This window comes from Festucalex cinctus, chromosome 1 (genome assembly GCF_051991245.1).
Source record: "Festucalex cinctus isolate MCC-2025b chromosome 1, RoL_Fcin_1.0, whole genome shotgun sequence".
Classification (NCBI taxonomy): Eukaryota; Metazoa; Chordata; class Actinopteri; order Syngnathiformes; family Syngnathidae; genus Festucalex; species Festucalex cinctus.
In genome coordinates this window covers 31,336,640-31,354,018 of record NC_135411.1, presented here as the reverse complement: position 1 = coordinate 31,354,018, position 17,379 = coordinate 31,336,640, and the positions used below count along the sequence as shown (strand labels likewise).

At 42.3% G+C, this 17,379-nt stretch overlaps 1 protein-coding gene across 4 annotated transcripts in view; it reads right to left on the bottom strand.

The window, feature by feature from the left end:
* Nucleotides 1-17,379, bottom strand: part of crebbpb (CREB binding lysine acetyltransferase b) — a 44,533-nt gene that overhangs the window by 21,734 nt on the left and 5,420 nt on the right. For all 4 annotated transcript variants that reach the window (XM_077528898.1, XM_077528908.1, XM_077528926.1 and 1 more), the window contains exons 2-13: nucleotides 10,881-11,476; nucleotides 6,479-6,646; nucleotides 6,110-6,362; nucleotides 4,340-4,453; nucleotides 3,650-3,889; nucleotides 3,470-3,566; nucleotides 3,137-3,274; nucleotides 2,940-3,057; nucleotides 2,649-2,823; nucleotides 2,520-2,573; nucleotides 2,259-2,380; nucleotides 1,216-1,401 (exon numbers count right to left, since the gene is read on the bottom strand). In XM_077528898.1, coding sequence (XP_077385024.1) covers nucleotides 1,216-1,401; nucleotides 2,259-2,380; nucleotides 2,520-2,573; nucleotides 2,649-2,823; nucleotides 2,940-3,057; nucleotides 3,137-3,274; nucleotides 3,470-3,566; nucleotides 3,650-3,889; nucleotides 4,340-4,453; nucleotides 6,110-6,362; nucleotides 6,479-6,646; nucleotides 10,881-11,476 — 2,261 coding nt within the window. The remainder of the gene's footprint in view (nucleotides 1-1,215; nucleotides 1,402-2,258; nucleotides 2,381-2,519; nucleotides 2,574-2,648; nucleotides 2,824-2,939; nucleotides 3,058-3,136; nucleotides 3,275-3,469; nucleotides 3,567-3,649; nucleotides 3,890-4,339; nucleotides 4,454-6,109; nucleotides 6,363-6,478; nucleotides 6,647-10,880; nucleotides 11,477-17,379) is intronic.

Here is a 17,379-nt window from a genome sequence, read left to right as displayed (position 1 = left end):
CCACATTCGGAGCGAACACCCCCCACCACCCCACCCCCACACAGAAACCGGACGCGCTGAGGACTTTCCTCTGAACAGAATTGGCACAGTATGTGGGACCCAAGAGGTCTTTTTTTTTTTTGCCCATTACACCAGCAAACTCCCATTGAAATGAGCGAAGGCGGCTTCTGGTTACACACAGGATACATCATCACAATCACATGACCAGGAAAATGGCGTTCACCACGGTAGGTTCATATTTCGATACTTAATCAGTTGAAAAGAAATTTCAGGGAATAAGATGCCAGACATAGTTGCACTTTTATAGTATATAATACTGCAAATTGAGTTCTATTTCGTCCCTCCCGACTGCCAGAAGGCAGTGCTTAAAGCACCGCCTTCTGGCGGTCGTCCGGGACTCATAGAACCGTAGTTACAGTCGGAACTTTCGTTATAAGTCTTGTATCGCTTTAATGATGTTTAGTACAGGAGGAAACTTCTACTTTTTTTAATTAAAGAATTATAACTATAATTCAACAAAAGATACCTCTTCCAAATCTAATATTGAGATCTAAGGAACTGAGTGATAAGAGAAAAAGGTGGTCTTCAAAGCAGGACATACTAACTGCCTACGAGCTATACATGTCTCATCTGTACGTGTACCGTAGTTTATACGGTAGACTGCTCGTGAGGTGGGAGTAACAAGATGGCCCTGTGACTTCAACAGCTTGCACTGGTGTGTATGAACTATCGGCTATCCAGTCATATATACAGGTCAGTGTTTTAAATACACATTGCATTGCATTGTGGGATGCAGCACAGTAAACGTAAAAAAAGACTGTGTAGTCGATGACTGTTTCAAAGATCAAATCAGAGAATGAGATACTTCAAAGTGGCCAAGACTGGGAATAACACTTATCACTTGCAGTTTTCACTTTCTTTGGAGCCATACTGAGGGCTAAATTAGAGCCAAAATTGCCAATGCCATGACAAGACTGCTTGTGAACCAAAAATAGTGCGCCGTGAACCAATTTTTTTTTTTCTCCCCGGAAAACAAATTGTCACCCACGTTATTTGTAAATGTAGTTTCCACTGTAGTTCAAACCGTAAGGATATTTAAAAAGTTTAAAAACAGATGGCGGATTTAAACTTATAGCTGCAGATTTTGCCACATCACTCTTGCGGAAGACAGTGATTTTTGTAAAAAGAAACGGCACGGAATACGCAGCGTCTCACCTGTGTACTATGTTGCGTTACTTGCTGACCCATGCCCATGTTCACATTCATTGCTCCTCCAGCGGCTGCAGGGAACTGTGCCTGAGACAAAAACTGACCCTGGTTGGCCGGCTGAGGAACCATGTTACCTGCGTGATTGACCATCATTCCAGGATTCTGTGGTATTCTCGAAGGGGACATGCCCATCTGGGAAAGGAAAAGAACCCATGGATGAAAATCATTACAGTGTAAGCATCTAATTTTCTGATAAGGTTCATAATGTAATGCAATGTTTTCTCCCAGGTTAGCCCTATAGTGGAAAACCATTGGTTCCAAGATGAGGTAATACTGAAAAATATGTCAGTGAATTAATTTTATGCAGGCTTTAACTATTTCCAACACAAAACTTATTAACTGGACAGGCAATGTTTTAAGAGTAGAATTATATTCTAGCCTCTATGTAATAGCTTGCAAATCAGGGTTTACATTTTCTCCCAGTACCACCACAATCCATTAAGGCCGGGAGCGCATGACCGCACTTCTACCGTTAAAGCCGGGAGAGCTCCAGCGCTCTTCTCCCTTTAAACCCGAGAGAGAGAGAAAAAAAAAAAAAAACTAGGTTTTAGAGGCATGTTTTGCCAGGCGCTTTAGGTCAGTTTGAGAATCACTGATGGACTATATAGGAAGTAAATTTAGACTAACATTTGCTAATATTATTTATATTAGTGATTTTGAATACATTGTCTTGCTCATGCTGTACTGAGCTGTTTTGTGTCCGGTTCTGCAAGTATCATTACACTTTTCTCATTTTTCATCACTGGTACCCTTTGTGTGGTGGCATCAGAAAACAGCCAAAGGACAAAACATACTTTTGGAGTTATTTCATTGGGTGTGCAATAGATTTGCTGAAGTCATGCATGACTGAAGTATTTTTTGGCTTTTGAGGCATAGAAACTGTTGGTCAAGTTCCAAATTGGACCACTGTGCTATATGTGTTCGTCAAAGAAAGTTATTTTTAGCATCTTAATTTATATTATCAATCTCTAAGAAGGAGTTAAACTCACCGTTGGGACGGAGTTCATGTTAAGCTGTGGGGGATGGTTCATGGGTGAAGGAGCCCGCTGACCCAAGGGTGTCTGTGACATCTGCGCATTTTGCATTGCCATTGGGTTGTACTGATTGATTCCTTATAGGAATACACATAAATACAAATATAGTCGATTATAAATCCATTTATGATATTGGTGAAAGTCTAAAATGTGCAAAACTTAGAAAAATTTGTCAGATCAGCTGATGGTACTGAAGGTTAATCAGTACACTCATACCTTGAGGAACCTGCATACGATTCATCATCTGATTTGGTATAGGCACAGGTCCATCTGAGGTGGAACAAAATCAATCATGAATCATTTAATTTAACCACCAAAGGAAAAGAGAGAGATTTTACTACTGACTGGGAGGTCGGATTGGCTGTCCGGGGCCCATGGCGTTGGGCTGAGTCATGGTAGGCTGTTGGGGGCAGGTGTTGCCCACCATGCCAGGCTGTCTCTGGATCCGCAAGCGTCGCTTCTCCTCTAGCTCCTTCTGGATCTTGTAGATCTTCTCTGCCAGGAAGTGGTAATATTCATCCTAGTCAGAGGAGAAGAAATAGAAGAGACAAACTTGTTTACAACATTGCCAATACATGTTAACTTTCATCGATGGGTAAAAGGTTCCCCACTGAGACAACAACTTCTAATATTTACCCTGCTGTTGGCCGACTCATACATGTCACCCTCGACCTTGCGCGCATACGCTACCAAGTTGTCCATTCTGCGGTCCTTAAGTGCTGCAGGGTCTGGGGTTGGGAATATGGCTTGTACTCTTGGGGTGGGGGGTGGGGGGTTAATTAGTCACACATACTTTTCGATCGCGTTAGTATACACAAACACACGTAACATACAGTTTGTGCACCAGGTGGGTGCGCAGGTCCTGAGTGACGTGTTCATGCCAGGCCTTCCTGACCCCCGAAGCGGAGAGAGGAGTGGTGGCGGGCAAGTTTCCCATGCCTCCTGCCACGGACCCTTCTGGCAACAACTGACTGAAGGACAAAAAGAAGAAACACAGCAAAATTGGGGAAAAAAAATAAAAAATAAATAAATAAATAAATAAATAAATAAGGTTTAACTGAGGCATTCATGTACATGTTCATCATGCAAGGCATAAAACCCAGAAGAAACAGTGCGACTTTCAAAAGAGACATTTTTGCCATTATTAACATCATGGACCAACTCACTTGTTGAGGGTGGAGGGCAAAGAGTCGCTGTGCAAGCCAGTCTGCTCTGAAGAGGGAACCCCCATGCCGGCTGCCATCTGGTTGATCTGATTAGTGCCTGAAATTCATTCAAAGACAGAAATGATGCACATAGCAGAAGACAAATTGTGCTCTGTATTTCAAGGTATGTTTCTCATCTACCTAGTGCATTCATATTTCGCAGCTGCTGATGCCCCTGCGGGTTCTGTTGAGCAGGACCCTGGCCCTGGTTCTGAACAGGGGACTGGTTGCCGTAGGGGAGACCCAGAGCGGCATAGGCCCTTTGCATGGAGCTGGGGTCTATGTGCGTGGCTGCGCTGTTGATGGTCGGGGCACTGGGCTGGCTGGACCCCACTGTGCTGATTGCATTGTGCAGGCTGGCCCCAGGGGAACCTAGCATGGCTTTAGTGTGAGAGTGATAAGAATTGTTAAACAAATCCTCTAATGAACACCAATAAATACTTCTTATTCTTAAACAAAACATATATTTATGTTTATTAACAGTTGTCGATGAGCACAGCACTGCTCCTCGCTATGTTGCTTGATGACAGGCAGCATGCTGCCCTGGTGGGGGATTTAAATCCGTCATTGCTCTTTGGACAAATCAGAGAGCAGCCCGGCATCCAAGCCCTGCCCCCCACAGGAACGAAACAACAAAGCCCCACCCCTAGGTGTCCCATTACAAGCCAGGCCTTTCCTGAGGAATCCTGCTTCAATTCCGCTCCTCACGTTCAGTATTGTGCAACCTGCAGGTGGCGCCACCTCATACTTTCACATTCACCTGAGGTTAACGCTGAGGATTTCCCACCCAAATAGCCAAGTATGAATAGTTCAGTTGAATAGAACACTCACGCTGTTGGTTTCTCTTGTCACTTGCGTTCTTCAGAGGCAGGCAGACAGGACAGTCGTGCCGCGTGCAGTTCTTCCAATGGGAGATGATCTGTCTGGATGATGCACAGTGGGCCACTATAGGAGGAAAGATTGAAAGGCGGCACAAACATTGAATGAGCCGTGTTGATGGCAATTATCCAAAAGCAACTAAACTTTTTTTTTGTCCTAATTTAAATGTGTGGATTCCGTAAGGACAAAGTTAAGATGAGGACAACCAGTCAATGAAGAACCAAAGGCTAAATTTAACACTGTACAAGGCAAGCATTTCCTGTCTTTCATCAAATAGTTGTTCAGCATAAAAGGGGACGGGGGGGCTTGTAAGTTTGTGGTAGTATCGGAAAGGGCTTACAGCAAGTTGACAACTGAGAGAGAGAAAAAAAAAAAAAGACATCATTGAGTTATCGACATCGACTCGACTATCATCAATTTAGTATCGACTATCGAGACTACAAAAGTAACAATAAAAATCCATAGTCTTTCAACCACTAGTTTACCACAAATTTCTGTTTGTATAGCTTTATTTAGGCAGGACATAATCTTGTCTAACCCTGCCTTCACATGCTATGGGAAAGATGGACCTTACCACTCAGATACTCCTACTTACGACTGAGTTCTGTTCATGTGCTTTTGTTGTTGTAGCAACAAAATACACAGTGCAGCTGATGTCGTCTTTGCTCGTAAAACTGAACAATTAGGGCAAAAAATTAGCTGTAAAAGGACAGGAGATTGAATTGTTTGTGTACGCTACATAATTGTGTAGATTCTAAAACAACCTGCTAGTGGATGACAACACTCTTATAAGCGTTAATATTGCTTGCCATTCACGAATCCTGCGGCACTCTCCGCCATGTTGAAACTCGAAAAGTTCTCTCAGCTCGGAAACTTGGGTATCAAAATAAATTCCCAGTTGTGCAGCGGAAAATACCACAAGATGGGGTGTTCACGTGCAATCTTCTACTGAACGTGGTATTTACCATAATTTCGATACCACATGAAGGCAGCATTAATACTACTAAAGTGCTTTACCGCCATCTTGTAGCATCTATTGGCAATTATAAGACTTTTTGAGTTGGCATCAGCAGGACTTGGTCCATGTACACCAGAGGTCTTCAACCTTTTTTCCACTGTGAGCTACTTTTACAAAAGCAAAACAGCAGCGAGCTACTCATATTTCACAACATTTATTTCATAGCCAAAATTGTTGTTATTGCCTTTACTTCACCTAAACCGGATACTTCAGAGTCTCGCCAGAGTCGTGAGGTTCAGAAGATCAGGAGACCAGAGAAAAGGTCAGAAAAGATAAAAAGAAAAGAAAGATGCATCAAAGTAAAATCCAGCACCAACCAAACACTTCCTGCCATCCACATGGTTACAAAATCAGAGTCTTACGCCAACCCCAGAAACCTCTAAATTCCAACAAATTAAAGAGATCTCAAGAGACCAGAGGAAAAACTAAAGAGCGGAAGGAGGGAAGGATAGATGAGGCAGAGTGAGATCCACAGAAATCAGCACATTCAGTCCATCAAAGTGAAATCCAGCACCAACCAAACACCTCCTGCCATCCGCATGGTTACAAAACCAGAGTCTTACGCCAACCGCAGAAACCTCAACATTCCAACAAATTAAGGAGCTCTCAAGAGACCAGAGGAAAAACTAAAGACAGGAAGGAGGGAAAGCAGAGTCAGCTGGAAGGGTCTATTACGAGTTGCCATGAACTTAAAAAACACTCACCCTGGCAAGACTTGCCCGCCTGGCAGTGGGTCATGTGGTTGAGGACGTTCTTCATGGTGCGACAGTGGGGCAGAGTGCAGGCCCGCACCTCTCCGTTGGCCTGCTCCCGCCGCTGGCACTTGTGTGCGTGGAGCAGCAGGACCAGCTGCTGCTGAATGAGTTTGCGCTTCTCAGGATCGGCCGTCGGCCCGGCTGACACGCCACCGGCGCTGGGTACGATCCCCACGGACGCGACCTGCTGCTGCATCTGGGACTGTAACAGAGTGACAATCGTCTCAATCAATGTGAACAATCCATATAATTAACAATGTTGATCAAACACTTGCAAACAAATTAGGTACATAAGTTAACGTAACGGGACAGACTTACCATGTTCGGCACACTCCCAACTCCCTTTAGCTCTGACGGGAACTGAGGCAGATTATTGGGGAGGGTTGTCTTGTTCTGGAGTTGTTGGGCATTGACACCCGTTGGCCCCATCTGCTGGACCCCCGTTTGACTGTACTGCTGGCCAAATGGAGTTCCTGACATCCCCATCTAGAATAGGCAGACAGCACAAAGGCTTGTCAGAATATCGGCAAACACTACATACAGTAAATGATGATGCAAACGGCTAGCTCGGTTTCAATGTACTAAGCGGGTCCTCGAGTTACGGCGCACTCGACCTAAGGCGTTTTGACGTTACAACAGTTATGCCCGGTCCGCCATTTTGGCCCTGTCCGCCATTTTGGATCCTTGCCCGCCCTATAGCCCGCAGCGTTTTCCCCCTCGTCCGCTATTTAGCCCTTAGCTAGTGCTCGCGCTTGTGCACTTGTGGGAGTATCTTTGGCTTTTTGCCCTCTTTTTTACACATCATGGCCCCAAAGAAGAAAGCTACATCTTCTTTCAATGTTCGTCCAGCCAAAAGAAAAGCAATTACCACTGAAACGAAGCTAGACATCATAAAAAGCATAAAAACAAGATAATTTCACAAATCACAACAAACAAAAAGCTGTATTTGAAGAGCAAGCAAGCAAAATTTATTTAATCTTAGCATGTCATGACATTGGGTCTGGACTCGCACTAATCTAGACCGGCCCGGGCGGAATTTGGCCACACCGTTAGAACGTCTGACCCTGCAAATTCGGGCTAGGCTAGGTTAGGCACCCGGCTCCCTTCGAAGGGCGTCTAGACTAGCGCTGCACGATTAATCTTAAATCTAACCGACATCGAAGTTTGACCAAGTGCAATAACCTAATCACAAAACAGTGCGGTTTTAAGTTAGTCTGCGCTCCGGTGCATTCATTCTGTACAGCTCAACCATAACGAGTGGTTAACATGGGTACCAAACCAACTTGTTGTCTGAGGGTACGCCCTTTACTCCCCTAAATGATCTTTGGCATACTGCCGCATTCGGTCATATGACCGCATGTACCAATAAGAGCCGCCTGTGGGCAGGAGTACGGAAGTAGCCAGGGAACGCAAGGGGAAATGTTTGTTGTTGCTCGTGGGTGGGTTTTTAGTAGCGTTGTTCCGATACCGATACTGGTATCGGCAGAGGCCCCGATACTGCATTAAAACAGTGGTATCGGTATCGGTGAGTACTCAGAAGTAACATATGCAGGCATCAGAATCGATATTGCTGTTAACTTAAATAGGCAGTTAACGTTTGTCTTTGCACCTTGTATTGTACCTAAAAACTAAAAACCAGCAGTGTCTTTGAAGTTAATTGCGTTCAATTAATGCAAAAAAAGCTCACCAGTGACTGGACACTGTGTCTTGCCAAGAAAAAAATGAAAGCAGAGGAAGAATATCAACATTTATTTACTTATAAATTTAACATGGCACGTGTGTCTTAATGCACCAGTTTTCCTATATTTTGTTTAAAAAAACGAAATAGAATGTGTTACATGAAAAAAATGCTGTTTTTAGTCCCCCAAATATTTCAAATAAGCACATTTTAGAGCTGTAATTTCAATACTTTGATATTTTTACTCATATCGGCTCATGCCTATTAATAAATTTTCCCGGTGTGTCTGTGAAAACTGCTCTTTGCTCTGCAGTGCGTACACATTTAGACCAGGCATGCTGTTCGGTGGTAAACCAGAAGAGCTACTAACAAAAACATTTTTTGTCATCCAGCATAATAAACATATCCTTTAAGTATACATATGAGTGTTATTTTAAAATGCAAGTAAATGAATGTGAAATATCGGGATCCGTATCGCCTTGAAGATCAAGTATTGGGATACATATGTATCGCGATACGTATCGTATCGTGACCCCTGTATCGCGATACTTATCGTATCGTGACCCGTGTATCGTGATATGTATTGTATCGTGACCCCTGTATCGTGATATGTATTGTATCGTGACCCCTGTATCGTGATATGTATTGTATCGTGACCCCTGTATCGTGATATGTATTGTATCGTGAGGTTGGCGGCAATACCCAGCCCTAATACTTTTCGCCGCACGAAATGCTCACATTGTACAGTGCAAGCCGCACCATCTCCGCTTTCCACACTAAAGATGATATAGTAACTTATCTACTTCCAAATACCTCGGTGCCATTTCCTTGTTTACCCCGGGTTTTCACCGGATGCGGTTGCGGTGCGGTTGCGGTGCGGTGCGTCTTGACTGCGTGCTCCGGACGGGTCAATTTTTTTGTCAATCCACACCGGCTCCGCACAGCTGCGGTCCGGCAGCTCCGTCGCCGCCCACTTCCCAACGTGTCTCGCGGGACCGCGCGCGCGCGATCATGTGGCATTTCACAACGACAAACATACAGAATGTCTGTGCTCAATAGAGAAGCAGAAAGAGAGGTGGACTTCTTTTGATTTAACCTTTTCTTCTTCTGCTATGAGATTCCATGCAGCATCCTTTTTTTGGTTGTCCTTGTAAAGTATATTAATAACGAGAGTCTGGTCAGTGCGGGTACACTCTTTATTTCTGTCTTCCCCGTCCGGCTGCCGCTCAGTACGGCAAGCGAGACGGGCACAACAAGCAATCGCGAACATCAAACTCACAATACATTACAGTCCTTATAAAAAGGATGTGCCGTGTCATATATTATTTTGTGGTTTTCCACCTCCAATATAAACCTCTCCTCGTCCATGTTCGCTGGTGTCTAAACCGTGAATGAGCACATGGCCCGGCGACGCCCACGTCACGTTTTGCTGAAAAACTTGCGAAATAGGAGCTGGCGAGTGTTTTATTCTGAAAGGTAACCGGAAATTTATTTTGAAACTGCCTCGGTCTTCCTGTCCCGCTCGATGTGTTTTGTGCTAGCTTGCCATTTGCCGGAGGCCTACCGCTGCGGCGTCCGGCAAAAATAGAAAATAGGTCTATCCTTGCGCAGTCGACACGCAACGCACCCGCAAGCGGTGTAAACTGCACCATTCGAATTAATGGAATCTAATTGCTTGCGTCGCCGGACCGCACCGCAACCGCAACCGGTGAAAACCCGGGGTTAGCCCCGCCGCTCGATGGCTAAATAGTGTCATGTAGTGAAGTGACACCATGCCGCAAGCATTGTATAGAAAGTTAAAGTCACTCTGTGCCACCGCCCAACTCCAGATTTAATAATAATAATAATAATAAAAAAGTTATAAAAAAATAACCTCTATATTTATCCAAATCCTGATCGGGAGACAATGTCCGATTCCGATCAAGTCAGCAACCATATGATCGGGCCCCATTTCCGATCACGTAATCCGATCTGGACATCCCTAGAATGCACAATCTTCAGTTTAATCAAATCAACTCATGCAAAAAATGAATGCATCCCACAACAAAAACGGCTATCTACTTCTAGTATTTTCTATTACGTCCATGACTGTTATGGATAGCAACATCTCCGCTAGGCCTCGGGGGTCTACTTATTTGTGCAAAATGTACTTAACTAAATTTTTTTGGGTACTAGTTGACAAATCTTGTTTGCAATCAGCGGCACACATTTGTGGGAGTATTTTGTAGTATACTATCTCATAGAAAATCTTAATTCTGACAGGAAACTAAAAGTGTTCTTAAGAACCTAGTGGCGTGTACTCATAAGTAAAAAGGGCTAGAGATAGTTACTGCTCTGATTTCGTGTCCATACATCATTTATTCCTTTGATCGCTTTCAGTATCTGTCTGTTATGTTGCCTTGGCCTGGCTGCCGGCTGCCAGTGTTACTCAGTAGAACAAGCAGGCCCATCCCATGCAAGATAGAGATGTGGGAGGGGAGACAGGGTGCAGAGAAGGACCGCTGAGCAGAGCGTTGGGCTGCAGCCTGACCCTCCCCCTTCCAAAGTAAGCACAGCTTGCCTGATGCTTCGTTCGCTTTCACACCAGAGCATGACTTTCCCTTCATGTCGCGTCCAGTTTAATGATCTCCATTTACTGAGGTGTCAACACGCCAGACAAGTGCAGTACATATAATACAACTGATATACATGGAGACGCTGTGACTTGGATTTCTCTTTTCCCACTTCCTGGCTTTCTATCACATCTCATCACACCAGCAACATCCCAACCAACACCTCTAAACTTGATTTACAGCTCCATTATCTTAAGACCAAGAGGAGAAAGAGAAGCATGTACTAGACTGAGACTGCAAAAAACAACTGGGACCCCCCCCCCCCCCCCCCCAAAAAAAACAAACAAACAAACAAACAAAAAAACACTTGTGGATTGTTCAGACAGACTAAACCGAAGGGCAAAGCACAGCTCTTGAACAAGGCATGATCATTGTGCTATTGTATCACGCTAAGTCAGTGTCGGAAATTGTGAAAGAATTTCTTCCTCACCTTATTCACGTGTCCAGCTTGTTGAGGAGTCAATGAGTTATGTCCGCCCAACTGTGGTCCTCCTTGGGTGAGCGTCTCTGCCAGCACGCTTCCTCCTGGTACACCAGGTATACCTTGGCTCTGGTACTGCATGCCAGGTCTTCCTCGGCCTGCTGGTCCCAGAGCTCCATTCATCACTTGTCCGCTTGTGCCCAAGACCCCGTGTCCCTGCCCACTGTTCAACAGGGCCTGACTGAAACTCATGCCTCCATTGCCTTGTCCCGTACCCACAGCTACTTTCTGGCTCTGGGGAGACTGATGATTTGGAGAGCCCTGGCCAAGTGGGCTTTTCCCAAGCACCACTCCGAGCTGGCCACCCACCATCCCTCCCTGTTGAGGACTGCCAGAGTTGAGAGAACCTCCCAAGATAGAGGAGCTACCCGGCCGCAGGAGTTCGGACAGCTGCTTGTGTTTGGAGGCGGCGTCTGAGACGATGGAGTTGAGACCTGGTCCTCCTCCAGCGCCGCCGTTAGAGGACATTCCCATCTGGGACAGGTCTCCATTGGGGATGAGTTCATCCGGCAGGTTATTTTCCAGATCTAACAGGGACACAAGATCTAAAGAGGAAAATTGAGACTGGTAAGACTATATGCCATAAATGAGCAAGCTTCGGGTAGTAGGTGCAAGGATGACAAGGATGTTTTAATCTGACCAACTAAAATATATTTTCAAAACTGGGATTGAAAAACATGTTAAGTGATTCGCAATACAATCATGAGACATTTCTGACCCCAATTTTTATTTGGGTTTTATCACCAGCACTCTGACAAGTGGTGGTGGTATCCTTTCCCCTACACATGTAATGGCCCCTTTCACACTAAGTAAATGCCAGTGCTGGCTTGGAGCTAGAGCCAAAATTAGCACAGTTGCGCTTTGATTTTTTTTTTTTCTGCAAATTTGCCCACATCAACTGGTGCCAGACGAGCACCGACTCCAGAGGGAAGGCTCCCATTACATCAGCGCCTGGGGACAGTGACCACAGGTCCCCGGTGCGAACATTCAACTGCTATTTTATGGCAAGACGCAAAGGAACACTTGTCACAGGGTGTTTTATAAACGAGATGCATGGATGTGATATTTGTGATGCGATGACATAGCTCTGAGATTGCACACTGCCTGGTGCGTCAAGCAAACCAGTGCTAGGAGGCGAGTAAATGTAGCTACAAATACTACAATACAAACTCCAGCCGTTAAAAATGATACGATTGGGCAATAATGAGATCACCGCAGAACAGAATCATTTGGATAAGGCTTCATAGACAGTCCGATCTGAATAAATTAAATGTATTAGATATTGTTGGGCTAGGGTGTGAATGGATGTGCAAAATATGACATATAGCAGACAGAGGGTAGGCTTGATGTGACAGAGGCCCCCAGGGATAAGCAGAATGGTTAAGCAAGCTGGTAATCCACCGCCATCAACCGCTTCCTCAAGGAAATCTGTTCCACATCAGCAGAAACATCATCAGAAGATTCAGAGAAGCGCCTTTGCCATGCTCGGGGGAAGTCGAGACTCAGAACGCTTGAATGCAATTCGAGCGCATGTCGGCGAATAATGCTCACCAGAGGCGCTGGTGTTGATATACACACCAGTCAAGACGGTTATAGAAAAACCCTGTGGTTGGAGAATGTTTGACCATTTTCTCACCCCATACTGACAAGCTCACTCAGGCACAGCACACTTTTTTCACCCAATTTATCTAGCCTTACGGAAGTGAGCTTGTTTTGACGAAGCGGTTCTGTCTTACGCAAATGAGCCCCTGCTCACCCCGACCACTGCCAATGGCTCCAAACGATTAATCGATTAACAAAATAGTTAATAGAACACCATATGAACACCTTTGTCTTTGTTACTTCATTATTGGCCTCTCATTAGGGCTGGGAATCTGACTGTCTCACGATTCGATTCGATTACGATTTTTGGGTCTATGATTCGATTCAGAATTATTTGATTGACAGATGATTTCTGCTTCAATTTAAAGACATGCACAACATTGTCATGATCTACTCCAGTCTGCTTTGCAAGACAACATGATAAATAGAGACATTAAAGTGTCTTTTTTTTCTTTGAACATTTATTCATTTTGTATTGTAAGTGCCTTTTTCCACAAAAAACAGTATGTGGGCTACAACTGCCTTTTCCCTTCTTCTTCATTTCTAATTTAAATAAAATCGATTTTTGGATATTAATATCGATTTGATTAATAAATGAGAATCTCGATTCCTCTATGAATCGATTTTTTGGCACACCCCTACCATGCTATTACAATGGCATACGAAGGGAGTTTAGCCACCTGAATGTTGGAGCGGAAACGAAAATAATGCTAGCGAGCAGCTAGTCCACACAAGCGGATGGATTTAAAATTGGTCCCAAAGGATAAGTGCTTCAGAAAACAGATGCACGGATGGTTGGAAGAGGATCATGGATTCTGCCGATCGACAGTATACGGCAAGGGATCCCGGAGGCTCAAGTTATCTTAAAGGACCCATATCATGCTAGTTTAAGCTTTTCACAGTTAACTATAGGCATATACGATTATATGTTACCTTTGGCACGATGGCGATGTAATTTCTTAGGAAATACGAGTTATTGTGGTGGCTATTTTTCTAACACACCTGGCTCACCAAAACCCCACCTCTCCCCGTGTGATTGCCGCGACCCTTTCACGACGTCATCCTAAAGCCGGATGTTGTGTTGCATCACCCACAAAACAGTAAATAATACGTTGCTCAGATAAAGTTGGGTGTGTGTTTTGTCTGCAGGAGCGATACGGGGCTGGCTCACTCAGTCTTTCACCGTTACGCGTGATGAGATTGAGGGCCAATCATTTTCTTGGATTGGGCAGGAGCTGGTGCTCAGATAGCACGAATGAGCAGGAATGCTCAGAGATTGGTGAATGGAGGAAAACACCAATTTGGGGGTGTTTTTTGCGACGAATTAGCATTTTAACATGTAACAAATTTAGTTACTCATCTTAACATAATATTTAACCTTTAGTAAGCGGTTAATGCCACAATGAAAAAGTCAAATAAACTGGTCAATATAAAGATTAAACCCCTTTTTAAATATAATTTGCTTAGTCGGGCTGGGTAATATGACTGAAAAATGTTTCACAATGAAGCATTTCATATCAGTCGATATTGATAATTGTTTCTTTTTTACCTATCTAAGAAAGACAATTACATGAATTAAATAAATGTAAATATTCAATAGATTAAAAGATCAAATTACAGTAAATAAAGTACAACTATCAAGAGGGAAAATTCCATACAAAATACTAATAAAATTAACTTCCAAAGAACATACACTGTTTTTGTATACCCGTTAATGTAGTGTAATGTTTCTCTTCCAGCAGTGCACCATGAATGGCTTATTTGTTTTTGCCATAGCCCATTCATGTTTTACTTGTCTGATTGTGACTAGTGTGTGGCTAAAGGTCGGAGCTAGGGTGTCAAAGGCATGTATATTCTTTACCATTCACACATCCATCGTTGGTGTTTAATTAGTGCAAGAATTGTACTGAATCGGTCATTTACAGTATTTGAAAAGAAGGTAAGTCACATTTTCGTCCGGCGTGCTTTGAAACAAATTATACAGTCATTGGTTGAAAACAGTTGACCCCATAAATGTTGGTGCATCTCAAAAGAGGACGACAAAATCTTGAAGTTGAAGAGCAACCAGGTAACAGTAATGTTGGTACTTTTGATTCACTTTTTTTTTTTTTTGTGGGTTTTGATTCACTTGTTGCCAGCGATGTCAAGAAAAATTGCACAAAACAATAGTTGACAATAATGTCAAGGAGAGAAATATGTTGTTCTAAAATCCTTGATCCTATTTTCACAACCACAGATATTTTAAAACACCTGCAAACCTTTTGAATTCATCCATCCATTTTCCAAACTGCTTATTCCTAACAAGGGTCGCGAGGGTGCTGGAGTCTATCCAAGCTGTCTTCGAACAGTAGGCGGGGCAGACCCTGAACTTGTTGCCAGCCAATCGCAGGGCAGACATAAACAAACAATCATTCACACTCACAATCACACCGAGGGACTAAGGTTGGGTATCGATTCTAATTTCCTCTATTGATTTGATTTCGATTCACAAGATATCTGTTCGATTTAGATTTTTTTCCAATTCGATTTCCTTCAATTCAATCCAATCCTATATTAATTATGGAACATCAATTCTGGTTGTATATGAAGGATATTATAAAAACTCAATCACCATTAAATTCCAAATTAAAATTTGTGGAGACAGTAACTGGTTAAATGAAGTTAGTATAGTTATAATGAAAGTAATGGGTGTTATGATCACTTAAGTACACAAACAATGACATCAAGAATTTTAATTCAATAAATGTGGGTATAAATTAAAAGATTATCAATTGTATTAAAATGCAATAAGTCAGTTCTTTCATAAATATAAGAAGAAATAATAATTCATGCGAACAGTAAATTTCAAGACAACAGTAAGATGCAAAAAAAACAACAACAAAAAACCTCTGGCCTTTAGAATTCGATTTTCTTATGAATTGTAGGAAAAGAGATTAAAATAATCGATTCATGGTTTTAGGAATTGACATCTGGCTTGAAAATTAAAATCAATTCGATTTTCAAACAAACCTGTGTCCTTTTATTACAAACATGAGTGGTGATATTCACTGATGTTCATAAATTATCATCCATAGGGCTTGAAATATTATTTTTTGTTAAACATTCAAAGTCTCACAGGTGATGCACAAAGTTGTTGTGCAGGTTGGACAGGTGACACAGACCCTTAGGCTACTTTCTCATCTCTGCACTGTTTTTCTTGTCTTTGTAGTTATATTTAGCACTCAACTGCTGGAAAACTTGTCAGAATTAGAGGTAGACATCAAATGTGTTCATCTTCTGCTGTGCCAAGCTAACCTTGAACACTGTAAAGATAACCTCACTAGACCTGAGATGCCAATAGACGTGTGGATGACTGAGCAGAAATGTTGATTCTCGTGAGGTTGGGTTAAATGTGTTACCAACTTAATTCTGGTTGATTTATATTTCCCAGTGACTGAGTAGGACTGTGTCAAGCAGGTTTTTGTGGTATTCTTGTCAATGATGGTGTGCATTTGAATCAATCTATTCATGATGTTTGAAAAGAATGAGCACTGAGTAAAGATGTAAACTGCTAGGTTAGTTTCTCATGCTAGCCGTTCGCTACCAGGTAATTGGCTAGTTGACACATGCTTGACAATTGGGATCAAACGGAAGGATTTATGCGTTGGTGTCCTATGTCTTAACATTTTGCATTATTGGTTGATTTTATTGTATACTGAAACAGACAGATAATTGCCTGTAAAGTAAATAAAGATGCTAAATATGGGGAGAGATTTGTCTCAAAAATGTTCACACAAATAAATTTGTGATTTTCATGTGTTTTTGAGATCCACAAATACATCCATGTGTTTCATGTGTTTCAGATCCACAAATATTTTTGCTATTTTCACGTGTTTTTTTTTAGATCCACAATATACATTTTCTTGATTTTCACGTGTTTTTCAGATGGACAAATATATCCGCGATTGTCACAAGTCTCTTTTATTTTTGTGTGTGCATTTTCCATAACTTTTGCTTGCGAGTTGTCGAAAGTGTGTTTGTGGCTCGTTGCGCGAGCGCATTTATTTTTAAGACAAACATCACACAGTTTCGAGATTTTCACACACACAAGCCCTTTCACGTGTCTAAGGCCCGTTCCTCCTCCGTCCACGAGGAGGCAGTGTTGCTGTCTCCATTGAATGGGAATGAGACGTTTCTCGTTTAAAATTGAACATTGAAAAACAGAAAGCAAGTCTTTATCTGACCTTGCATTACATGCTTATTTTGCACAAGTCAGGAAACAAAATGCGACCGTTTGTTCCCCTTGAGTTTGTTTTACATTCACTCGAAACACACTTCTTCTGCTGTTAAATTTTCTTCTTCTACACCACTGCAGTAGCAGCGGCCCACTGATCTGTGTATGTGTATGTGTATATATATATATATATATATATATATATATATATATATATATATATATATATATATATATATATATATATATATATATATATTAGGGGTGTTAAAAAAAATCGATTCGGCGATATATCGCGATACTACATAGCGCGATTCTTGAATCGATTCAATAATCGGCAGAATCGTTTTTGTTTTTTGTTTTTTGTTTTTTTTAGGATTCACACCTTGAGCATGGAAGAATGTTATATGAACGGAACATTAAGCCTTAATATTTTATTTTAATGCTGTTCAAACATGAAACAGATTACAACCTCTATAAGACTGAAATTTCAGATAAATAAATAATAAATTTTCATATAAATCTTACACTCTACAAGCTTACTGATTAGTATTTTCTAAATTTTAATGAAAAAAAAAATCGCAACAATCGACTTATAAATTCGTATCGGGATTAATCGGTATCGAATCGAAT